Source organism: Globicephala melas, chromosome 20 (genome assembly GCF_963455315.2).
Source record: "Globicephala melas chromosome 20, mGloMel1.2, whole genome shotgun sequence".
NCBI classification, from domain to species: domain Eukaryota; kingdom Metazoa; phylum Chordata; class Mammalia; order Artiodactyla; family Delphinidae; genus Globicephala; species Globicephala melas.
The window spans coordinates 28,460,989-28,484,725 of NC_083333.1; the positions used below are offsets into that span (position 1 = coordinate 28,460,989).

Below are 23,737 nucleotides of genomic sequence, written 5' to 3' on the forward strand. Positions count from 1 at the left end.
GGAGCCGGGCCTGGGCCTGGGCGGCCTGGCAGGCAGAGCAGGGTGAGCCCTGGGGGCCCCAGGCCTCAGGAGCCGGGACGGGGGGCGGGGCTGGGGGCCCTGGACAGGCTGTGCCGCGGAGGTTGGAGGGGCAGCGGGGGTGCTGGGCATGGGGGCGAACGCCCCAGGCGCCTTCTGTTTCCAGGGCGGCTCTGCGAGCATGGATGTGTTCCAGAAGGTGGAGAAGATCGGAGAGGGCACCTATGGGGTGGTGTACAAGGCCAAGAACAAGGAGACCGGGCAGCTCGTGGCTCTCAAGAAGATCAGGCTGGATTTGTGAGTTCTGGGACGGCCTCTGAGACCCCCTGGTCCAGGGGTGACCCACAGCCCACCCATCCGTCCCTCATCACAGGGTTTTGTGTTCCACTCCTTTTCCGAGTGCTCCCCAGTTACACGGGGGCCACGGAGGTGCAGCCCTCATGCGTCCTCACCCCGACCAGGCTTTGCCCCCGGCCGGTGGGGGTGATGGGTGTGTGCCGAGGAGCACAGAGCCCCATCGCTGGGGAGGGGGTGGGCATCCTTAGGGAATAAGGAACACAGGTGACACCCCCCGCCCGCCCCCCAGCAGAAGGGCCTGCTCAGCTGCTGCCTCCACTGCTGTACCACTCTCTTCTCCAGGGAGACCGAGGGGGTCCCAAGCACTGCCATCAGGGAGATCTCCCTGCTCAAAGAGCTTAAGCATCCCAACATCGTCAGGTGAGGCCTGAAGGAGCGGGGAAGTGGGCCTCTCCCAGCCCGGCTGGGAGCCGCATGCTGACTGGTGTCGCCTGGCCAGGCTGCTGGATGTGGTGCACAGCGAGAAGAAGCTTTACCTGGTGTTTGAGTTCCTCAGCCAGGACCTGAAGAAGTACATGGACTCCACCCCAGCCTCCAAGCTCCCCCTGCATGTAGTCAAGGTACCAGGGGCGGGACGGGGCAACCTGCGGCGAACGCCTGCTCAGCCGGCCCCGCCTCCGCTCAGCCAGCTCCTTCTCATGCTTGCTGTTCCAGAGCTACCTCTTCCAGCTGCTGCAGGGGGTGAACTTCTGCCACTCGCATCGGGTCATCCACCGAGACCTGAAGCCCCAGAATCTGCTCATCAATGAGTTGGGAGCCATCAAGCTGGCTGACTTTGGACTGGCTCGGGCCTTTGGGGTGCCCCTGCGCTCCTACACCCATGAGGTACCGCAGGACAGAGGGGAGAGAAGGGATGTCACCCGTGCACCCAGCTACCCTGAATGACGCTGTTTTCTTGTCCCCACAGGTGGTGACACTCTGGTATCGTGCCCCCGAGATCCTCTTGGGAAGCAGGTTCTACTCGACAGCTGTGGACGTCTGGAGCATTGGTTGCATCTTTGCAGAGATGGTAGAGAGAGGGCCAGACATGGCCCCAGGGAGGCCACAGGCAGGGTCCTCTGGGGTGGGGGGTAGAAGGGGCTCTGATTCTCCTGTTAGAAGTGGATTAAGGGGTGTTTGGGACTGGCTAAGGTCTTTTTCCAGAAAAGGCCAGGACTTTTAGCACAGCCCTGGGAAAGATATCTTGGAGGTGCCTCCCTGGTCTGGCCTCTTTTCTGGTATTGGATTCTGCATGACAAGGGAGTAGACCCCACACCTTCTCCCCTTCCCCGTTCCAGGTGACCCGCAAAGCCCTGTTTCCTGGCGACTCTGAGATTGACCAACTCTTTCGTATCTTTCGGACCCTGGGGACACCCAATGAAGCCATGTGGCCAGGAGTCACCCAGCTGCCTGACTATAAGGGCAGTTTCCCCAAGTGGACCAGGAAGGGGCTGGAGGAGATCGTGCCCCACCTGGAGCCAGAGGGCAAGGACCTGCTCATGGTAGGTACAGGTGGGCGGCAGGGAGGCTGAGAAAGACCTCCTCACGCCAGCTGCTGCTCTTGCTAGAAGTGTCCCCTTTGTCATCCAGCCTCTTATGCAGCCCTGGTTCCTTCTGAGTCCCAGCTCGTCTCTTTGCTGACCCCTATACAGAGTTCGCTTGTCCCCATGTGTATCCATTGCTCCACCTGGAAGCCTCTCCCATGATAGGTCCAACGTTCATCATCCCTTTTAAAACTTCTCTCCTCTAGTTAGCTTTGTTTTTATGCTGTGCTATGTGCCCTTTTTCTTAGTTGCCTTGTGTTTTGGTAATTTTTTCTCGTGGACATTATTACCCCATCTAAGCTGTAAGCTTTCCCAGAAGGGACCACACCGCCCACTGCCTCGGTGCTCCCGCAGTGCGTTCCACAGCGGTTACTCTTCACACGAGGCTGTTCAGAGCAGGCTGCTCGCTGCTCGCCACGGCCCCTGCCCCAGTCCTCACTCACCCCTCTGCTTGTACCCTCTTGACCCCTTGGGCTGGCCCAGGCCAGGCTGCCCAGAGGGCCTCAGGCAGAGCTAGCCATTCTTGCCCACAAAGACTCAGAGCACGTTTCTCTCTTTAGTCTGGTGTTGGGTCAGAGGAAGGCAGGGCAGGAGGTTCATCTTCAGGCTCTGTATCCAGCTTTCCAGAGGGCTGTGTGCGTCTCCCAACCCAGGGCCAGGAGGATGGAGTGGATTTCCCATGGAGCCTCCTAGCCCTCCATCCTGGCTACTCTAAGGCAGGGGGGTCCTTCCACAGCCTGGCCAGGTTTAGGGATTTTTGTGTTTCTGCCCCACCCTCAACATGCTCCCTGGACAGGTTTGGTTCCCTCATCCTGATACCTAGAGAAAAGTGTCTCAACTAGAACTAGGCTGGAGCCTGGAAGGCTCCCTGAGGAAGGGGGGAGCCTGACTCGGCCTCAGTAATGTGAAGGAGACAGGGGGTGACTTAGGGCTGGACTAGAATGAAGTCTTTGTCCCCAGATTCCGGGAGCGTCCAGAACTGGTTCTCAAGCTGGGAGGTACTGGCTTTGTGCCGTCTGGGTGTGGCGGCAGCTCTGCTTTGGGGCTTGGGGCCCTGGCCACCCCCGGGCCCAGTCTGTCTCTTCCTCCGCAGCAACTCCTGCAGTATGACCCCAGCCGGCGCATGTCAGCCAAGGCCGCCCTTGTGCATCCGTACTTCTCGTCCACCGAGGCCTCCCTGGCCCCGCGCTAGTGTGTGCTGGAGGGTTTCTGCCGCTGAGAAGGTGTGAGGCCTCAAAGCCTCTCTCCAGCTGCTGCCCCCCTGCCTCCCTACTCACTTCCCAAGAAAGAGGACACATCTGGGGAGAGAGCAATTTGGCGTCAGCCGTCAGAGGGCTGAGTTTGGGTTTGTCCTGCCAGCAGGTTAGCGAGTTCCTGGGTTTGTTGGGTTTGCCGGTGCCGTTTCAAGATGGGGGCACAGAAGCGCCATGTCCGAGGGGGTCTGTCAGAGGCTGGGTCCCCTGGCACCAGAATGGCAGGTGCTAAGGAGAGTAGGAAACCTGCCCGGGCCTCCAGCAAGCCCTCCTAGTGCCCTTCCGCTGCCCGGCCGTCAGTTGCAGAGCCAGACCCCGGGGGAAAGAGTTTCTCCCGGCTGGTCTTCTGGATTTAAAATGTTCTGGGGAAGAGTTGAGTTCCAGTTAAGGGTCCCAAGTTAAACAGAAAGCGGGGTGAGGGAGAGAGGACATTTTCCTGATCCTGGGGCAGGCTGGGTGTTCTAACTAGTTGTCTCGTCACCTGGGATATGCTTAACGTTTGTTTGCTTCTGGCTTTAAGAACAGAAAATAAAACTGATGCATTCCTGAGTTTTCCAGTGTTTCTCTGCTCAGGGGGACACCAGGGACTTGCTGACGAGGGGGAGGTTGACAGCGGGCTGAAGACAGTTCCTGGCCTGAACTGAGAAGCCCTGAGCCGGTGGGGAGTGGGGGTAGGGGGAGGGGGGAGGGCATCATCCTCCGTGGCCTGCCCCCGTCGGGTCCTTCCTAGAGTCAGAGGAGCCACAGGCCTCCGAAAGCACCCCGTCCCCAGCAGGGCCAGCTGGGCGTGTCCACTCCCCAGGACCCAAGCAGTGCTGTCCCTCGTGCTCATGCTGCAGACGAATCGACTCTTATGTTCCCAGATGTGAACAAGACGCCAGGAGAATTCGTTTATTGGAAGCACTGGGTTGAGGGAGGAGGGAGGAGAGAGGAAAACAGAACTGCTGATCTCCATCCAGGTCAGGGGATGGACTGGGCACCAAAGTCAGGGGCGGGAGCCCAACACCGAGAGTCAGACAGAGGGAAGACCCAGCCCCTCGATCGGGCTGCTCTGGGGGCAGGGGTGCATGCATCCTACCCTCCCCCCTCACACACGCTCCTGTGACTGCTTTGGCCCCCGTCAGCGCAGGGAGTGCAGGCCAGTGCGGGAGGCCGAGCGGTAGCAGTGGTACCCCTCCAGCGAGGCTGGGAGGAGCAGCAGGCCGCTCAGGGGGTCCTTCCGGCAGCGCCCCATGGCATCCTTGTAGTTCAGCCGTTCCTTGGAGATGGGGTCTGTCAGATCCTTCTCGTAGCTGGCCTCGTCCTGCAGGAGCTGGGCCAGCTCTTCACTGATCATGCCGGAGAGCATGGCCTGCGCGATGGGGATGCGGCCCGTCCTCTTGGGGTCGATGAGCCCTCCCGTCAGGTGCTGCACCCGCAGGTGCGGGAGCATGCTCTCCTGGGGCATCCAGCCCTTCTGGATGGCCTCGCTCACCGACAGCCTCTTCTTGGTGACGGGGTCCTCGATGCCGGTGAAGCCCTTCTGGGCATTGAGCAGCCTCTGCAAGGAGCTGTTCTCGATCAGTCCCCTCTCCACAGCCTTGTGCACGGAGTAGCGCTCCCGGCTGAGGAGGTCCACGATGCCCCCCGTGGCTGCCTGCGCCTCCAGCAGCTTCTGCCCGGTAATGGGGTCCAGCATGTTCTTGGCCACGGCTATCTTGATGGTGACCTTGTTGTCCGTGGTTGTGTCGTAGACGCCGGCAATGGGGAAGTTGTCCTCGCTGAGCCTGAGAGAGAAGCTGGGAGAGAAGAATCTGGTGCTCTGGGGGGCCGGGGAGGCCAGTGGGGACTTGGAGATGATGGTGCCGATGGAGAGCGGGGAGCAGGGCTTGGTCTCCCCGGCCACGAGCAGGGCGAACTCGCTGATGGGCAGGTGGCCGTCCGTGTAGAGATGGTACTCCTCCTTGGAGATGCGCCGGCAGCGCAGGGCGGCCTCGATGGAGTACTGCTTCCCGCTCTTGCGGTCCAGGAGCACAGACTCCTCCCCACGGGGACCCAAGGTGGTGACCTCCTCCCAGTCACACTCGAGCTCCTGCAGCTGGAGGTACTGGCCTCGGTCGATGATGCCCCTCTTGTAGGCCTCGTACGGGGACATGTCCTTCCCCGTCTCGGGCTCCAAGATGGAGATCTTGGTGGAGAGGTTGGTCTCTCGCGTCTGGGTCTCCTGGCTGAGCTCCTCCCGGCTCACCTTGGTGTGGAGGTCCCGGAGGGTCCTCTCCTTCTCGTAGATCTGGTCCTTCTCGCGGAGGATGGCCGTCTCGAGCCGCGAGAGCTCGTGGCCCCGCTGGGCTGCCCTCTGCCGCTCGCTCTCTGCCTTCCGGCTGAACAGCTTCGACTCCTCCTGCAGGCTCAGCACCTGCTGCTGCTTCTGCGTCTCCAGCTCCCGCAGCTTCTCCTGCAGCTGCCTGCACTCCTGGCTCTTCTGGTCCCAGGCCTCCTGGAGCTCGGCTTCCTCCTGCGACCAGGTCCTCCTCAGCGCCTCCGCCCGCTCTATCTGCTCCCGCAGGCGCCTCGCCGCCTCCTCCCGGCTCTGCCGGGTTGCGCGCTCCCTGTTGAGCATCTCCCACACCCAGGAACGCTCCCCCTCCAGGACCGGGTCCTTCTCCACTCTGATCACTTCCTTGTAGATGGTCTTCTCCTGCGGTTTGGTTTTCTGGAGCACGTCGATCTGCACCTGCAGCTTCTCGCACTCCCGACGCAACTCGGTCACCTGGGTCTTCTCCTGGTCCAGGTCCCGCCGCTGGCCTTCCACAGACTTCTCCAGGTCCGGGTCCTTCTCCAGCTGGACCACCTCCTCTATGATGACCTTCTCCTGCACTGCGGGAGGCCGCTTCTGCAGCTCCTGGACCCTCAGGGTCAGCTGCCGCAGCTCCGTCTCCACGGCCAGCTTCTTGCCGCAGTCCTCCCGGGAGCTGAGCAGGCCCTCGTCCTCCTGCACAGCGGCCCGCAGCTGCTGCACCTCCCGTTCCAGCTGCCGCCGCCGGCCCGCCTCCTCATCGAGGCTCCGGCTCAGCCGGCTGTGCTCCTCGCGGCACTTCGGGTCCCTCCGGGTGACCACCACCTCCTGCACCACCACCTTCTCCTCGGGCCGCCTCCGCTCCAGCAGCAGGTACTTGTTCTGCAGCTCGGAGACCGTGTCCTCGGCCGTCCGTCGCTTCTGGGCCGCCTTCCGCAGCTCCTGGCGCAGCCGCTGGGCCTCCTGCTCCAGGACCGGGTCCTTCTCATAGCGCACCACCTCCTTGTTCACCGTCTTGGTCTCCACCTTGGAGCGCTCCCGTCTCCACTCGTCGCGCTCCCCCTGCAGCCGGATGAGCTGCTCCTGGGCCCGCCCGCTGCCGTTGACCAGCTCGTTGAGCTGGGCCTTCAGGTGGTCCATCTCCCGCAGCACCTCCGGGCTCCTCTCATGCCTCACCACCTCCTGTGTCACCTGCTTGTACTCCACCACGGGCTTCTGCGCCCGCAGGACCGCCAGCTCGGGCAGCAGCCGCCCCGCCGCCTCCTCCACGCTGCCCCTCCTGCGGGCAGTCTCCTGCAGCTGGGCCCTGAGCCGCGCCATCTCCTGCTCCGTCTCCGGATCCACCTGGAAGATCTCGTGGACACGCTCCTGCAGATCCACCCTGGGCTTCTGCTTCTCCTCCGCGCTGTGCTTGCCGCGCAGCTCCTGCAGCTCCCCGGCCAGCGCCTCGTTCTCCCGCCTCTCCGCCTCCAGGCAGCTCCTCAGCCTGGACGCCTCTTGGAGGAGGCCTGGGTCCTGCTCCACCCTCTTCACCTCCTTCACGATCACCTTCGGCTGCACGGCGCGGATTGCCTGCTCCAGCTCCGCGATGCGAGCCTGCAGCCCGGCCACGGCTGCCTCCGCCCCCTTCCTCTGCGCCGCGTCCTCCTGCACCTGCAGCCTCAGGACCTGGGCTGCCTTGACCATTTCCAGGTCCTTCTCCACCTTGACCACTTCCTTCAGCACGACCTTCTCCTTCACGCTCACCTCCTTCTGCTCAAGGGCCAGCAGCTCCGTCTTCAGCGCCTCCAGTTGGGCCAAGACGGCGGAGTTCTCCCCCCGCAGGAGCTGGATCTCGCTGCTGAGCTGGGCCGCCTGGCTGTCCAGGCCAGGGTCCCTCTCGATCTGGGTGACCTCCTTGGTCAGCAGGTGAGGCTGCGTGGCCTTCCTCTGGTTCTCTAGCTGCATGACCTTCTGGGCCGCCGCCTCCAGATCTGCCTGCAGGCCAGCCCGCTTCTTGCCCTCGTCCTCCACCTGGGACTTCACCCTGGACAGGTTGCTCTCCAGCTGGGGGTCCCGAGAGAACTCCACCACTTCCTTCTCCTCCAGTTTCTCCAAGGGCCGCTGGGTCTTCAGTTGCAGCAGCTGGTTCCTCTGCTCCTCTAGCTCGCGCTGCACCTGGGCCACCCGCTTCCTCTCCTCCTCCAGCTGGGACTTCAGGGCCTCTGACTCCCTCCGGGCTCGGGCTGGGCTCTCGGACCCCTGCCGTGAGTCACGGGTCACCTGGATGTCTTCACTGAGCTCCTTCTGCAGGGTGAGAGGAAGAGGGGGGAGTCCTGGGGTGAGGGGAGGAAAGGGATAAGCCCACCACACCCTCCTGAGATCAGGACCCTCCCCTGCTTCCTGAGACTTCCTAGTAGGTCCTGGGAGGTGGAACTGAAGACCTGGGATGCTTGGAGGCGAGATTTTGAGAGGCTCCATCAATGCCCAGGATGTTAGGATTCAAGGCAGCGTTCAGGCCGCGTTTGCACTAGAACGTGCAAATAGGAAGGTCCTCCCTTCCTCAACTTTCCCCCTTCCACTTCCACCCAGGCTCCCAGAAATGGGCCTGCACTCCTCTGGGGGACCCTGGAGTACACCTCTGGGTGGGAAGAAGCTGGCCAGTCCTTTGGCCAGTCACCAAGAGTCACGGAGAGCACCTGGCTCCTGGTCTCTCAGGGATGGAGACCTAGGTGGCCTCTCGCCCACTGGGGCTGGATCCTAGGCTGAAGACTTCGTGGGGATTCTCTCCCGTCCCCACCGGAGCACTGCCCAGTGGCGAAGCTGCGACCGCACTGAATGACATCTCCTGGTACTAACTCTGACATGGTCACCAGCCTGTAAGAGCTGCTGGGGGAGGAAGGAAGCAGCCCCTCCCTCAGGCTGCTGAGCTGTCCCGGGGCTGCAGGCTGCAGTGGGGGGAGGAAGGGGCGTCTGCCAGGTCAGCCACCGGGCCAGGCTGCCTAGTGCGGGAGCGGATGGGCCTCACCCCCATACCTTCTCCAGAATCTTTCCGGCGAACTCCAGCTGGTGCAGTTGCTGCTGGTGCACGGCTGCAACCTCAGCGTAGGCCTTCATCAGGTTCTTCTCCTGGAGAGGCCACAGGGAGGTGGGGGAGGGCGGTGTCAGCTCCCGCCTGAGAGGCTGCGGAGCCCGGCGGTGTTGAGGAATGAGGGATACAGAGCCCGGGCTCACCTGGGCCTGGATGCTCTCCTGCAGGGGAGCCACTCGGGGTCTCTTGGGGGCCGACCCCGCCTGGGTGGGCTCCAGGGAGCAGCGGTAGGTGTCTGCCTGCAGCTCATAGTCCTGAGCAGCGGGGGGGAAAGGACAACAGGCTGGCCGTCAGTGGGGGAGGTGGGGGGAGGGGGAGGAGGGGACTGTCGGAGGGAGGGAGGGAGGGAGGGAGGGTGGGTGGGTGGGAGATAAAAGGGACAAGCTGAAGTAACTGCTTACCTGGAGGGCCGCCTGCAGTTGCTGGGAGAGGCGGGAGGCCATGGCCTTGTCCTGCTCTCGGCCCTGGATCTCCTGCAGCAGCCTCTGCCGAGGCAGAAGGGAAATTCAGGAAACACCGCTCACCTGGACTTTCCTCCACTCACCTGGACTCTCCTCCAGCCCGGCGCCTCCAGGGCCTCAGGCAGCCAGCACCGCCCAGAGGCGGGAAGGGCTCTGCGGGAAACTGCCTTTTCCCGGTGTGCTCCACCGTGGCCTCTGCTCAGGACATTTCACCCCTCCACACACACACCTGGCCATGCTAGTTATTCCTCAGGCCTCAGCCTGGGTGTCAGTTCCTTCCAGACTGCTTGCCCCGACGCCCCTGCATGTCCCGCAATGGGCTCCCACAGCGCTCTGGCTTCTCCACCAAAGTACTTAGCAGTGGGCCTGGATGCACCGGCCTGGGATGCACCGGCCTCCGCCTCAGACTGGGGGCTGCCCGAGGGCCGGGCTGTACCCCCGCCCCTGGGTCATTACCAGCATGTAATAGGGGCTTGGCAAGTATGAGGAAGAGGATGCAGTAGGAGTTGGAACCCTCAGGAGCATAAGGCCCGCTGTCCACCTCGGACCAGACAGAGAAGGGTTGGCTGTTTCTGTGGGCAAATTGGAGCATTTGGGGTGGCGGGTGTGACACAAGGCCTCTGAGGTCTGAGCTTTGAGGTCATTAAAACACTGGCCACTAGAGGGCCACGTGCACACAGGCAGCTCTCCCTGATGGGGAGGTGGCCCGGGAAAGGGATGTGGCTTGAGGGCCCAGCTCTGGGTACCGGCCCCCAGGTCGCCTGCAGCCCCAGATCCTCACCTTCTGCACCTGCAGCTTGTAGGCAATCTGGCTGGGCCCGTCTCTGGGCCGCATCTCGTTGCGGGGCAGGTGCTCCAGCCAGGAGTTCAGGTTGTCCCTGCAGTTCTTGAACCGCTGGTAGGTGAGGCCAGCGTCCTGCACCATCTTCTCCCTGCAGGAGGACGAGGCCCAGAGCAGAGGTGAGAGCTGCCCTCAGGGGACAGGTGAGGGGTGCACGGAGGAGGCTGGTGGGTGCCTCCCTCCCTGGGACAGGTCAGGAGGGCTGAGTGACCCACCATGCCGATCCCCTAACTCTGGCCCTGTGCTGGAGCTGGGCATTCAGAGATGGACCGGACACTCTCTGCCAGGTACCACCTGGGAGGTCGGTGCCGTTATTATCCCTTTTTTCCTCCTTTTTTAATTTATATGGATGTGCCAGGTCTTAGTTGTGGCACATGGGATCTTCGTTGCTGTATGCGGGATCTTTAGTTTCGGCACGTGGGATCTAGTTTCCCGACCAGGGATCAAACCCGGGCCCCCTGCATCGGGAGCGTGGAGTTTTAACCACTGGACTGCCAGGGAAGTCCTCCATCCCATTTTAGAGGTCAGGAAACTGAACCTCAGAGAGGTGAAGTCGCCAGTCCAAGGTTACACAGCTCACCAGCCGTGGCCACCGTGCCCCGTGGGGCTGTGCCATGAGCCGCGATGGCCCAGCACTCACCGCAGGTCCAGCTGGTCACCCACGGAGTGGTAGCGGTCCGTGAGGGCCCGCACCTGGCGCTGCTGGCGCGGCAGGTCTTGGCAGAACTCATGGAAATTACTGTGCAGCGTGCCGCACGTGCGCTCGGCGGCCTTCAGCTGGCGGTGCAGCCCCAGCACGCAGGCCTGCTGCTCCAGCAGCTCCCTCCGCCGGCGCTGGGGCAGGAGGGGACACAGCGCGAGGCACCCTTATGGTTCGGTCGTATGCCACGTCCACCCTCCACCTGCCCTCAAATGCTTGGTCAGGCTGTGGCCCCCTTCTGCCAGGGGGCCACCCAGCCCCTCACCTGCAGCTCGCTGACCCTCTCCTGCAACGCGCCTGGGTCTGCAGGGATGGGGGCCTCCTGCACCAGGGTGGACTCGAAGCCTCGGATGACCCTGTCCGCATCCCGGATCTGCCGCTCCAGACCCAGGGCAGCCTTGGCTCTGCCACAGAGGAGGCCAAGGGTCAGACACCCCCTTGGCCACACCCATATGACCTCGCCCAGCGGCCCCCATCCCCAGAGCACTCACTTCTCCCTGTAGAGTCTGCAGAGAACCTGCACGTCACTGTACTTGTTCTTGACGTTGCTGAGGACCACGGGTAGGTGCAGGGCGGCGGGGCCCGCAGGCTGCCCTGACAGAAACGCCTCACACTCCTGCTGGGCTGCCGCCTTCTCTGCTCCCAGGCTCTGCAGCCGCTGGGCCATGCCCTGGGGTGGGGCGGGGCTCAGGATCTCTGCTCTGGGCGGGTGGCTTCCACCCAGCCCTCCTGCCATGTCAACCTAACTCTGCCCATGAGGCCCGAGAGTGTGGTGCGGATGTGCTCAGTCTCAGTTCCCAGGTAGATGACCGTGGGCGGTTAACCTCTCTGACCCTCAGTCTCCTCATCTACAGAATGCTCGATGGGAGGTTGAGACGAGACCCTGTGAGTCAGGAGCTCTTGCCCACCTTGGTCTTCATGTCACTCTCCTGTTCACAAAACCTTCAGTTCCCTGCCCCCTCGCTCCAGGTCAGGCAGCAAAGCCCTAGCTCCATCCACTTGGGGTTATTGCGTTGATTCTGTTATCAGTTATTCACTCATCTAGTCCATAAGCCACTGGTGCCGACTCCATGCCGTGCACTGCCTCCTTTCCAGGTAAACTGGACCCCCGACACCCCTGACGCTGTGACTTCAAAACCTAAGGACCTATTTGGAGACTGCCATGTCCCAGCGCAGTGGTAACCAGGGCCTGGCGTGGGCAGAGGCATCGTTGAGGCCGTGTTACCACACAGTGCCTCCTTCTGCCACTCCTGCTTCCTCCCCGTGCCGCCCCAGGACCCCATCTGCAGCACCTTTCCCACCTCTGGAGCCCTCCCGCCCCCAGCCAGCGCTCTGAACCAGCTGAAATGCTACGGAACACTGCAGAGTGAAAATAACAAGTTGCACAATAACGTGAACGTGCTTCAACTTTTTAAAAACTATATCCAAACGATATATTTGAGTAGAAACCGGTTTGGAAGGATACAATCCAAACTGCTGCCCCCCAGGTGGGGGGAGGGGCAGCTTTTACTGTTAGCACTTCTGAGTCCTTTTGTGATCATGTTTATACTCCTGCAGCCTCTCCAGGGAGGCTCCCTGCCAGCCACCCGGGAGAAACCACCCCTGAGATGCTCCAGGCTTCCTGCTGCTCTCAGGACTCTCGCCAGAACACCCCTCCAGCGTGGGGTACAGGGCCTTTACTCTGAGCCCTGCCCCTCTAGAACCTTCCTGGGCCTTGCTATACTTCATCCTCAGGACACCCAGACGAGCTGGGTATTATTGTGCCTTTTTTCAGGGATGAGGAAACCAAGGCCCAGAGAGGCTGAGTGAATTGCCCAAAGTCACAGAGCCAGTCAGTGGAGGAGCCAGGATGGGAACCAGCTTGCGTGAGTTATGGACTGTCCACTCCCTTCTTCCACCTCGGGGCCCCATGGCTGCTCCCACACTTGCCTCGTCTTTACTTTGTGCACGCCCCCAGGGCCGGACCACTTCTTATCCCAGCTGCCCTGGTTCACCCACCTTGTGGCTTTGGATGCGGCCCTCCAGGTCCTCCAGTGGTGTGGTGTGGCTCAACGGGGCCCGGATCCAGGTCAGCATCTGCTTCTCTATCTGCCCCAGGTCCTCCTCCAGCCGGGTCATCTGTGTCAGGAGCTTCTGGGCCTGTGGGTCGGCTGGGGCTGAGCTGGTTGGAGCTGGGGGAAAAGAGTGCCTGTGAGGGTCCAGAGCCTACCTCACGTCTGCCTGTCTGCTTGGTTGGCCCCTCCCTGAGTGCCTGCAGAGGGTCCTGTGTGGGGTAGGGTGGGAGGGCCATGGGCAGGGCCTAACTGAGGGAGGGACATCCCCAGGGGCTTGCCAACCCAGGAGATGGAATCCCCAGAGCAGAAACCCTTAATTCAGGGTCACCCCCTGCCCATGGCAGCCCTCACAGTGACCAGAGTCGAGTCTACTCCCTCTGTCCCAATAGTGCCTCCCCCTGTTCCCTGGCCAGCCCTCGGTACCCTTCTGGCTAGGCTGTAAGGGCTCCGCAGCACTGGCCTTCAGGCGGCTCTGGACTGTGGTCAGTTTCTGCTTCAGGGCCTGCAGCTCCGAGGCCAGCCTGGAACAAGGAGGAGATCAGAGAAGGACGTCCCTCCACTCTCTCCCCTCGGCCCCAGCAGTCACTGGTCCAGGCGAAGGCCGGGCAATGGCCTCAAACCACAGGGCCCGTTCTGGGCCCACAGCCTGCCTCCTGCCCCTGTGGATCCCCAGGCAGACTCACCTGGAGGCCCTGGCCACGGCTTCAGGGTCCGGAGCTGGGATGCAGAAGCAGGCGGCTGGGGCACATTTGGTCTCGCCTGCCGGGCCCTGGACCAGCCAGGTGTGCGGATCAGTGTTGTCCATCAGCGTATACCGTTCGCCCTGCAGCAGCTGCACCTAGGGGGCAGGTGGGGAGGGGCTTATGCAGGCTCAGGGGCCGGGATGGAGAAGGGATCAAGGCCAAGGTGGGTAGAGGCTGGGGACGGGGACAGGTAGAGGAACAGGAGCTGGGGCAGGGGTGCTGGGGTAGGGACAGGGACAAGCTAGAGGCAGGACAGGGCTTGGAGAGGGGTAGTGCTCGGGCAGGGGTGGGGGGTGGGGGGGCGGGGACAGTGGCAGGAGTGGGTAGGATGGGGAGGGGAGGGACTGGAGGGGGCAGGGGTGGGGTGGGCGGGGCCGGAGGAGCTGGGCAGGCAGAGACTGTACTTCTCCCGTGTCCCAGTCACAGATGCTGTCCACGTGCAGGGACTGCTGGGGTGGTTTCCTCCGCTGCGGCAGAGGGGCCACCTCCCGGCTCCGCAGCTGCAGGTCCCCAACAGCCTTTTCGGCCACAGCCAGCTGCTTCTCCTCTGCCTGCAGGGACCCAGACAATGGGGGCTCAGGCCAGCCCCATACGTGCCCCCCAGGAGGGCCGGGGAGGGGTCTGGCCCTCATGAAGACAAGGTCTCTTTTTTTTTTTTAATTTATTACTATTATTTTTTGCGGTATGCGTGCCTCTCACTGTTGTGGCCTCTCCCGTTGCGGAGCACAGGCTCCGGACGTGCAGGCTCAGCGGCCATGCCTCATGGGCCCAGCCGCTCCGCGGCATGTGGGATCTTCCCAGACCGGGGCACGAACCCGCGTCCCCTGCATTGGCAGGCGGACTCTCAACCACTGCACCACCAGGGAAGCCCAAGACAGGGTCTCTTAGCAAAGTAAAAGGAGCCCCTCCCAGGGCACCCAGGATCCTAGGGCCTGCTGGTTGGGGTGGGGTGGGGTAGGGGGCTGCCCAGCATCACCCAGGCCTGCAGAGTGGGAGCTGGAGGGGCCTCAGAGCTCTTCTGGGCAGCCCCTGTCACATTGCCGATGAGGAAACTGAGGTCCAGAGGTGGTAACAGACCAGGCTCCTCCTGCTGCAGCAGACCTCCTTCTCCTGCTCCCGAGGCTGGGGCTCCGGGCAGGACTACGTACCCGGGAGGCCTGAGGCCCAGACACACAGGCAGGCCCCGTTCCCAGGAGTGGGTGCAGGGGCTGGGTGGGGCCATCTCACCTCCAGCTGCAGCAGCTCTGTTGGGGCGCCAGGTGGGCCCCCCGGGGCAGGGCTGTACTGGGCGTCCAGGCTGGAGTTGAGCTTTGCCAGGGTCTGGCTGACAGAGTCGGCCTCTTCCTGGAACTGAGGTCGGTGGGTGGTCAGGGGCAGAGCTGGGGCACCCGCTGCCCTAGGGCACCCCGCAAAGCAGCTAAATGCAAACCGCTTAAACCCAAACTGCCACTTGCTGTCGGTCTTTCTACCCAGGCAGTGCAGTCTTTTTAACTAAAGTGCTCTGCAAATCAGGCATTTTGAGGTCACTGAACTTAATTTCTTTTAGTGTCGTAAAACACTTTGGTTTTCGTCCTTCCTGCACAGATGAAGGGCAGTGCCCCTCCCGCCTCACTCTAGCACCTGGAGTCCTGGCTGGGACCCCGGGTGCCCAGGGTGCCTCAGAGTAGAAGCTGGGAGTGTGCTTTAAAGAAACATCCTACAGTTGGGTGATATTACGGAATTCTCATCAGTGGGTGTGATACTGGTATTGTGGATATATAGAAAAATGCCTTTTAAAAAAAAGAAAAGGGAAGAAAAAAATCCTTGGATTTTGTCTTTCTCAAAGTATAATAAACCATTTTAGCTGGAAATTATTAAAAAAAAAGAAGTCCCTGTTGTATATATACATTTTTAAATTTTTTTCTTTTTTTCTTTTTCTATCTGTAAGTCTATTATATCAATGTTTGTCAACCCTTGTTTCATTATTGTCCCTTCTAAGGAGTTTTTTAGACATTTTTTTCCTTACTTTCCCCATTGTCGCCATGAAATTTTAGTATTATAGATATGTTGTATATCCTTTACGTATGTATATCTGTGATTTATGCATAAAAAAAGATTTTTTTTTTCCGCCCACGAGAACCAACTTTCATCCCCCAGGAGTGATATCACCCTGTTGAGAATGTATGTGTGACATTATTTTCCCCCTGGGAACTAGTCACAACAACACAGCTCTCTTTTTTATTCGGTGCCTTGACACCCGAGATGAGAGCGTGTCCTCCGGCGTCCTCCAGACACACCCCCGTCCCCCTGCCCGGCCCTGTCCGCAGGCTCACCCGGCAGTAATCCTCCACGTGCTGCAGTTGGCTCTCCTGGCAGATGCACAGGTTCAGGAAGTTCTGCCACTCCAACTTCAGGGCCTCCTGGTGGGCCTGGGGGCAGAAGCACGGAGTCCTCAGACCGTGCCCCGACCTGGTCCATCCACCCGCCCACCCACTCTGCTGGCCCTGCCCACTGTCCCCCACCCGGCTGGTGTCTCCCTCTCCGTCTTCCCAGCCTCCCTGGGAAGCTCCCCAAGTGAGGGAGTTAGGGTCCCCGAGGCAGCAGGGAGTGTGTGGGCCTTCGCACCCGGATGGGCCCCACGGCCGGGTGCCCGAGCTCCACCAGGCGCTCCCCGTCACGCTCCAGCTGGTTCACGCACTGCTCCTGGCTCAGCAGCTCGTGCTGCCTGAAGTGCTGGGAGAGAGTTGGGGAGCGGGCGGTGAGGACGAGGATGTCCTCGTCCCCCCACCTCGCCCCCACTTGCGCACACTGACCTCGTACTCCCTCCGCACGCCCACGGGGTCTGCCATGAGGTCACTCCAGTCCTGCTGCAGGATGTGCTGCTGCTGCTGGGCCAGGGCGCTCAGCTGGCGCGTGCAGCCCTGCAGGTGTGTGTACAGGCTGTCTAGGCTCTGCCCTCGCCACGAGGCTGCCTTCTGTGCTCGGGCAAGAGGCAGGGAGAGAGAAGGGGTAGCAAGAGGCACCGTCACGCTGTGCCCCACTCCCAGCCCGCCAGCCCGCCAGCCCACCAGCCCGCCAGCCCGCCAGCCTGTCCCTCCGCCCTGCTCACCAGGAGACCCTGGTATTGCCTCTGGATGCTGGCCGCGTCCTGCCTCGACCAAGGGAGAGAGAACACAAGCGTAGTGAGAGATGGGGTGCAGGGGAGAATGTCCCCACGTCCTGGGCCTCCCGTGCCCCCTCCTCCATCCCTGGCCCTAGAGGGCCAGCCAGGCCTCACTCAGGATCGGATGGGAGAAAGGGAACTGGGACTGGGGCCAAGCAGGGATGTGCGTCCGACAGCTCACCCACCGGTCCTGTGGGGCTCCGCAGCTGCTGCCCATAGGCCTCGATCTCCTTCTGCAGGATGTTGTGCTCGGCGACCTGCTGCTCCAGCTCCACCATGCCCGGCCCGTACAGGCCCTCACAGACCTGCTTCTGCAGAAAGGCTGGCCGCTCAGGTCTGCTGCAGGGCCTGGGGCGGGAGCCCTCCTGCACCTACCCTCCCCCTGGCCCCTGGCATCCCCATCGGCAGAGGTGGAGCTGGTCACTGGGGCAGAGGGTGGAGAGGTGGGCGCCTGGGTGAATGGCTGCAGCTCACCCTGGGGAACATGCTATTCTCCAGTGGCCCTGGCCGAGGCCTCAGCATTGCATGACTGAGGACCCTGAATCTCACTGGTCCCCAGGACTCAGGGTTCAGCCTCTGAAAAGTCTCCACGCTCTGCCCTGCCTCCTGCTGGGACACCTCCAGCCTGGCTCCAGGAGCCTGTGCACACCCTGCCCTGTCCATGCTCCCCTGTCCCCTCGTTGTTATCACAGCACCCCTTCTGTCGTGACATCAAAGCACAGTTCCTCACGTGATGCTCAGGGTGCCCGTGACCTGGTTCTGCCTACCTGCCCAGAAAACCCCACTTCCCATCGCACCCCAGGCTTCCTCCAGGTCTCTTCCTTTTCTCTGGAATGTCCTCTCCTCACCACCTCACCCCAACCCAACCGAGCCCTCCCACCTGCAGGAAGCCTTCCCTGACTGCACCGTCGCCTCTGCCCACTCCCTTCCCAGATGGCTAGCTGCCCCCAGGTCCAAGCACGCATCAGCCCCTGACGAAAGGCAGCTCTGGGTTGCCCTGTGGTTGCTGCTGGGTGTGACTTCCAGCTCCTTGAGGCGTCTCCAACTTTGGGGATGGCTCCTGACCTGCTTCTGCTCCAGCACCCGTGCCCAGTCGACCCCGGGCCCCACGTCTGGCGGCAACACCATCCTCTCATACAGGGCGCGGTACTCGGAACACTCCTGGGCCACCCGCTCATGCAGCTGCTTGATGCTGCCAAGGAAGTGGCCAACAGGTCGGAGCTGGGCCCGGGGCTCCCCCCGCACCCCCGGCGCCTCCATCCTTGAGCCCCAGCCCCCCGCCGCCGCCCCCACCCCACTCACTCCTTCTCGATCTCCTCGGCCTGCAGGTGCTTGAGCCGCCGGGCCTTGTCCACGTCCAGGAAGAGGCTCTTCAGCAGCTCCTCGGCCTCCTTCAGGCTACAGCCCACCTCCCCCTGGTGCTGCAGGGCCTGGCCCTGCTCGCTGTGCTGCCGGTCCTGCGGCAGCAGATGGCATCCTCACTGCCCGCCGCTGCTGCCTGAGCCCCGCCCTGAGGGACTCTGGCCACACTGGCAGAGGGCAGGGCATGGGCACCTGCGGGGCGGACTCAGGACACAGGGGAGGCCTGGGCCCCGCCCCTTTGACCCTCCAGGTTAGGAGCCCGACAGAGAAGGAGGGATAAGCCCTCTCTCCCACTGTGTTTGGAGAGTGGCCAGGGAAGGACTGGACTGTCTGTCCACCTTCACCATGACAAGTGGGCACAGGAGGGACCGCCAGGCATGGCCATGGGCCTCCCACGTGCCCACGCCCCGTCATCTGCCCCCAGGCCTCACCTGCTGCAGCCTCTTCTGGGTCTCCAGGATGTCCCTCTCCACCTGGTTGGCTTTGGCCTGCACGCGAGAGATGAGCAGGGCCAGCTCCTTGGTGGCAGCTCTGACGGGTGGTGGGGACAGAGGGCAGCGTGGTTAGAGAAGGTCCCTCTGTTTCCCTTGGGCAGAGGTCTGCCCACCTGGGTGGTGTCCCTTCCTCCGCCTGCCCCGTCCTGCCCTATAGCCGGGCTCACTGCCCTGGAGGGAGGAGTCCAAGACCTGGGGAGCTCTGGCCTCTCTGTAGGAAGCTCTGTGAGATACCCAGTTCTGGGCGGGTAAGCGCTGCCTCCACAGGAGGCTCAGAAAATGGGGGTCCCGGGTGTGCGCGGCACTGCAGAGCCAACCAACCTCCCTGTCCTGGAAGTGTGTCCCCAACCCCGCCTAGCTCCCTGCTGCTCCTTCTGGATGGAGGGCAGGCAGCCCTCAGGGGAGTGAGTGAATCACTGGCTCAGCCCCTAATACCTGACATGGAATGGCTGGATCTTGGGGAGGGGCAGTTGGGCTGGCTGGGGACAGGGGAGCAGCAGCGTGTCCCCCAGCCCAACTTCCATTCACGCCAACCCTGTCTCCCCACCGCTGCCCTGGGCTCTTCCTGTGCCCAGGCTAACAAGCTTCCAGAGGAGACACACAGCACCGGGGCAGGGGGAAGCCATGAGACTGCCAGGGCACCCCAACCCTTTCCAGATTTGGGGGTTCAGAGCCCAAACTGGGACCTGACTTGCCCCAGGCCACACAGCCAGGAGCAGAGTATGAGCCTGAACCGGGCTGCCAGGGTCCTTTCCCAGCCTCTGTAGGGCGCCTGCTGTGGAACTGAGCTCACTCTGGAGCCCAGAGGCTCGAGCAGACCTAATAAAAGGCAGAGTGGTCTAAGCCTCAGGAGCACAGCACCCTGTGAGGTCACAGTCCTGGGGAAGGTAAACCTTCACGAGCTGGGCCTTAAACGAGGGGGCAAAGGATAAGCCTCCTCCAAGCAGAGGGGCGGTGACGCAAAGACACAGCCTGAAAGAACTCTGACAGACAGCCTGGTTTTTATCCTTCTCCACTACAGCTGTGTGGTCTTGGGCAAGTTACTTAATCTCTCTGTGCCTGAGGTTCCTCACCTGTAAAGTAAGGCTCTAGTAATATCTACCTCACCATGTCATTGTGTTAAGAGAACTGATTCATCTGAAGTGTCCTGTGCAGAGTCAACACCCAGTAAGTGTTAGTTTTTATTCCCCTAGAATGTAGGCGCTTTGAAGGCAGGGAGGGACCTGTCGGTTCTGTTTACGATGGCATCCCCGGGGCCTACAACAGTCTTGGCACACAGTAGGTGCTCAATAAATATGTGTTGAACAAGCAGATTGCACGAGGGGAATGATGAGCCCTCTTGGGGTGGCTGCAGCCAGAGGACAGGGCCCTAGGGACCGAGCTGCCTGGGAGCCTCCCTGGGGACGGGAGCTCTGGGTCCTGAGCCCTGGGAGAAGCACACTCCACCCTGGGCAGGGCCCAGGAGCCCCAGGGAGGACAGCTCACTCCAGTGAGTCTTAACTGCCGTCCTTCCCGTCTGCCGAGAAGCCCAGCCTCGGAGTCGTCACCCTGATCCCTACTGGGGTGATGGGCCTTTCATCTCCGCTCCCGCCTCCACACCCAGGACCCCGCGAGCCGCCACCTCCACCCTGCAGAGGGGCCTGATGGCCAGTGAGTGGGAGAAGGCCAGCCAAGTCTGCAGACTGTGCAGCTCTGGAGAGCCGGGCTGGACCCTGCCGGGAGCTGGGGGAACTGAGAGAGGCTCTGAGGATGTCCGGGGCCCACGGGCCCCTCCGCCTTCCCTCCAGCACCCCCTCCACACACCCACAGGGTGAAGGTATCATCTCAACTCTAATAAAACTCTCAAGGCCCGAGGCGTGAGCCGGGTGGGGAGAGCTGCAGCCTGGAGGTGGGGGCAGCACAGCCCTGCCTCCGGGCACCCCATCTGCCACCTCTCGGCTTCTCCAGCCTCAGTCCTTCTGCCCACCCTGTGCTGTGCCCAGGTCCCAAGGGTCATCACAATCCAAGCGGAGCCTTGAGGGCAGAGCCATGGACAGGGAGACAGTCCCCCAGCCTCCCAGCAGAGGAAGGCAGCTGCTCAGGCCCCCATCCAGCACGTCTGCAGAGCAGCCTTAACCCGTGGCCCTCAGGCCCCCTGGAGAACGTGGGGAGCCCCAGGCCATCTCTGGTCTCCTGCCGGGGCTGGAGCTTGGCCTGCGCCGGTGAGAGAGAGTCCAGCCCCAGGCTCTCGGCCTCAGGACACCTAATGCCGGCACTAGGCTGGCCCCAGCTCTGGGCTGCTTCCCCCAGGTGGCTGGAGCACCTGGGTCTGGCACCACCCGGGCCCCAGCCCCTCCCCCGGCCCTACTCACCGGCTGTGCTTGTTGGGGGACCCCTTGGGGGAGCCTTTGGCCAGGGAGGCCTTGGGGGACCCCTTCTCCTGGGAGCCTTTGCTCAGCCCCTTGAACATGGTCGTGAAGGAAGGTGCGGGTTCGGGCTGGGCTTGGCCGGTGATGGCAGGCGGGTGGCAGGCAGCAGGTGTGAGTCCTCGCTGGCTGCTCAGCTGGGCTCTGGCGAGGTGGGGCGGCCGGGCACTGGGCAGGCGGTTTTTGTGCGGCCTCTCCCTGCAGGTGAGGCAGGCCAGTGGCCGGGGCTGTGCGCATGCACCCACGCTTGCCCACACCCCACTCACGCCTGCTCCTGCACAACCAGTTTGGGAGGAAAGGGCACAGCCCAGAGGGTGGGGCGCCCGAGCCTCCCCGACTCTCAGAGGAGGTTTGGACTTGTTACACTCACACGCCCAGAGCCAGGGGAGTCGGCAGAGATCACACCCAGATGCGGAAATCGCGGGGCCCAGGAGGGACAGGGCTCCAGACAGACGTGCGTGCATATGCACGCGCAGGCTCAGGGACCCAGGCGACCTCAGAGCTTGGGCTCCAGGTTAATAAACACCTCCAACCTGCCCACGCCCCTGCCCACGGCTCGCAGCCTGCCGGGGGTGGGTGGGGGGGCTGCTCCCTGCCAGCTCAGGGTGGGTGGAGGCCCCGGGCTCTCTGCTCACCACCAGGGCGTCCAGGTCTCTGTTCCACGTCCTCCACCGACATGATGGGGCAGCTAGGGGGCATTCACCCCTGGCAACTGGCACGAAGTACATTTTAAAAGTGGACACCACCCAGCCGGCTCCCCAGAGCACCAGCCCACAGTCCTGCAGCGCGCTTTTCCTGGTGGGCTGGTTATCCCAGCTGTCCACGGCTCCGGGTCCAGGTACAGTCAGATGCGCATTGCTGGGATCCTCGGAAGCTTCAGAACAGCGCCAGCGGGGCCGGGACTCCTCCTGGCCCCTCCCCCCAAGGGCCCCCAGCACTAGCCTTCACGGGCTGCTGAGCCCAGGGTCTGCAGGAGCCTCCTGGGAACCCACTGTACTTGGGTTTCCTACCTGCTTCTCCTCTCTCCCGAGAAGTGGCCCCTGGTGGCTTTGCTGGAGTCAGATGGAGTGTCTAACAGCAGTGCCAGTTTACTGGTCTTTCCCTCACATTGAGGGCCAGGGAGGTCATCTTGGTAGCTGCCTTCTCCTGGGGTGGCCCCCAGGATCTTCAAGACAGGTGTGGGTTCCTCCATTTCCAGGTACTCATTTCACTGCCCCAGCTCAAGTCCCTTCTATAGATCTAGAGTCATTCCCTGGAACCATTACAGTTTCGGTGGAAGGAGGGTTTGAGGGGGAACAAAGGGGGAGGGATGCAGACAGGCTGGGTTTGGAGCACTGGGACATCCTGGCAGGCCCAGCTGAGGACAGAAAACAACCGGAGAAGAGGTAAGGGTCCCAGCCCACTAGGGAGATCAGGGACAGAGGTCTGAGACTGGCCACGTGCCCCCTAGGGCAGAAAAGGCCCGAGTCCCTTTTGGCTGCATCTCATGAACAACCCATTGAATTTGGCCCTGGAGAAGGGACACAGGAGTCACCATCTATCCTGGAGGGGGTGGGGCTAACAGTGGTAGTGGCGGTGGGGAGGGCAGCAGGAGGCCTTGACGCAACAAGTAGCAACAGGGATGTAGTGGTTTCCAGCTGTTCTTCTCCCAGATGAGTGTGATGGTGAGATGGAGCCAGATAAGGAAGCCTGGCCCAGAGGCCACTCACCCTCTGCCCCAGCCCCTCTCCCCGTTACTCCTGGGTGACAATTGTCTTCTAACCACTAGCTGCATGCCTGCCATTTACTGTTCTCAGAAAGGGGCCCGTTTGTTGAAATGACTACCGGATTCAGCCACCAGCCCTAACGGCTGGCCTCTCATATCAAACCCAAGAGTCAGCTCATGTTCTTATCTTTGAGATTGGGCAAGTGATAGCAATATCCCAGGAGAGCCAAGACAGGAGACAGCAGCCCTCAGTCCACTGTCCTGTCTCCCCGAGAACTCCAGGCCTTTCTTGGGAGGGGGTGGTCATTGGAGGCGGAGGTCCCAGGGGGGAAAATGTCCAGACTCCAGCCCCAGGAATGGGAGCAGCCAGGGGAGGCCCCACTGGGCTGTGGCCCCCAGGTGGAGGGCAGGCAGTGAGACTGAGATCTGGAACGTTTGAGCTTTGCCTTCTGTCTGCAGAAGCTCCCCTGGAAATAAGTGAGTACCATAGGGGGCCCTCATCCGCCCCAGAGACGAACTGATTCACTGCAAGAAAAACAAGGGCTGAATTCCTGGCCTGTCTAAAGCCAAATCGAATCAGACTCCAGCTCCCAGACAGGGCTGACGTGCCATAGGCATGAACACCCAGGTCTCTGAGCTGGCTGTCATTGCAGGGTGCTCCTATTCAGATAGCAGTAACCCTGGCCCCCCAAGACGAAGGCACAGGAGGAAGGATAGGGACAAAGAAAGATGTAGGGTTTTAAATATCTGAGGGAAGGGGCTTCCCTGGTGGCGCAATGGTTGAGAGTCCGCCTGCCGATGCAGGGGACGCGGGTTCGTGCCCCGGTCCGGGAGGATCCCACATGTCGCGGAGCGGCTGGGTCCGTGAGCCATGGCCGCTGAGCCTGAGCGTCCGGAGCCTGTGCTCCGCAACGGGAGAGGCCACAACAGTGCGAGGCCCGCGTACAGCAAAAAAAAAAAAAAAAAATCTGAGGAAAAAAAAAGTCGTTCATTTAGAAGGCCGGGATGGAATCACCAGCCTCTGTGGCCACCTGCACTGTCCCAACCCCCTGTCACTCTTGAGCACTTGAAACGTGGCCGGTTTGAATTGAGATGTGCTCTAAGTATAAAATTCACACCGGACTTCAAAGACTTAGCATGAAAAAAGGATGTAAAATACCTCAATAATGTTTTATACTGACTACATGTCCAAATGATCTTTTGCAATATATTGTGTTAAATGAAATGTATTTTAAAAAACGAATTTCACCTATTGCTTTTTAAGTTTTTTTGGCTTATAAACAGCAGAAGTTTATGGCTTACAGTTCTGAAGGCGGGACGTCTGAGGTCTGAGC

The 23,737-nt window shown here is 61.7% G+C and overlaps 2 protein-coding genes across 3 annotated transcripts; one reads left to right on the forward strand and one right to left on the reverse strand.

Moving 5' to 3' along the window:
• Window positions 1-12: 12 nt before the first annotated feature.
• On the forward strand, window positions 13-3,695 carry CDK3 (cyclin dependent kinase 3). 2 transcript variants are annotated; one of them, XM_030837733.2, is made up of 7 exons: window positions 13-315; window positions 658-735; window positions 815-935; window positions 1,030-1,200; window positions 1,283-1,384; window positions 1,653-1,856; window positions 2,859-3,695. In XM_030837733.2, exons 1-7 carry the CDS (start codon window positions 149-151, stop codon window positions 3,006-3,008), a joined length of 993 nt encoding a protein of 330 aa, XP_030693593.2. In that variant the 5' UTR covers window positions 13-148; the 3' UTR covers window positions 3,009-3,695. The 2 variants fall into 2 exon arrangements, with proteins under 2 accessions (XP_030693593.2, XP_030693594.2); XM_030837734.2 differs by having other exon boundaries at window positions 18-315; window positions 2,992-3,695.
• Window positions 3,696-4,015: 320 nt separating this feature from the next.
• EVPL (envoplakin) lies at window positions 4,016-20,894 on the reverse strand. The gene is made up of 22 exons (XM_030837727.3): window positions 20,645-20,894; window positions 18,231-18,330; window positions 17,740-17,894; window positions 17,503-17,629; window positions 16,623-16,748; window positions 16,384-16,422; window positions 16,088-16,249; window positions 15,900-16,007; window positions 15,608-15,703; window positions 14,523-14,645; window positions 13,700-13,846; window positions 13,236-13,390; window positions 12,976-13,073; window positions 12,497-12,669; window positions 10,990-11,168; window positions 10,764-10,902; window positions 10,439-10,632; window positions 9,739-9,889; window positions 8,898-8,981; window positions 8,640-8,750; window positions 8,442-8,534; window positions 4,016-7,712 (listed from the first exon to the last, which is right to left on the reverse strand). The coding sequence occupies exons 1-22, from the start codon at window positions 20,740-20,742 to the stop codon at window positions 4,272-4,274; spliced, it is 6,099 nt and encodes a 2,032-aa protein (XP_030693587.2). The 5' UTR covers window positions 20,743-20,894; the 3' UTR covers window positions 4,016-4,271.
• Window positions 20,895-23,737: the final 2,843 nt, after the last annotated feature.

Excerpts from the sequence above, each read along its gene's own strand:
- EVPL (XM_030837727.3), bottom strand. The coding sequence starts at position 20,742 with ATGTTCAAGGGGCTGAGCAAAGGCTCCCAGGAGAAGGGGTCCCCCAAG. Across the intron at positions 13,391-13,699 it reads GTGACTGGGACACGGGAGAA|GTGCAGCTGCTGCAGGGCGA; the intron begins GTACAGTCTCTG and ends CCTGCCCCCTAG. Across the intron at positions 11,169-12,496 it reads GCCGCATCCAAAGCCACAAG|GGCATGGCCCAGCGGCTGCA; the intron begins GTGGGTGAACCA and ends GCCCCACCCCAG.
- CDK3 (XM_030837733.2), top strand. The coding sequence starts at position 149 with ATGGGGGCGAACGCCCCAGGCGCCTTCTGTTTCCAGGGCGGCTCTGCG. Across the intron at positions 936-1,029 it reads TCCCCCTGCATGTAGTCAAG|AGCTACCTCTTCCAGCTGCT; the intron begins GTACCAGGGGCG and ends TTGCTGTTCCAG. Across the intron at positions 1,385-1,652 it reads GTTGCATCTTTGCAGAGATG|GTGACCCGCAAAGCCCTGTT; the intron begins GTAGAGAGAGGG and ends TCCCCGTTCCAG.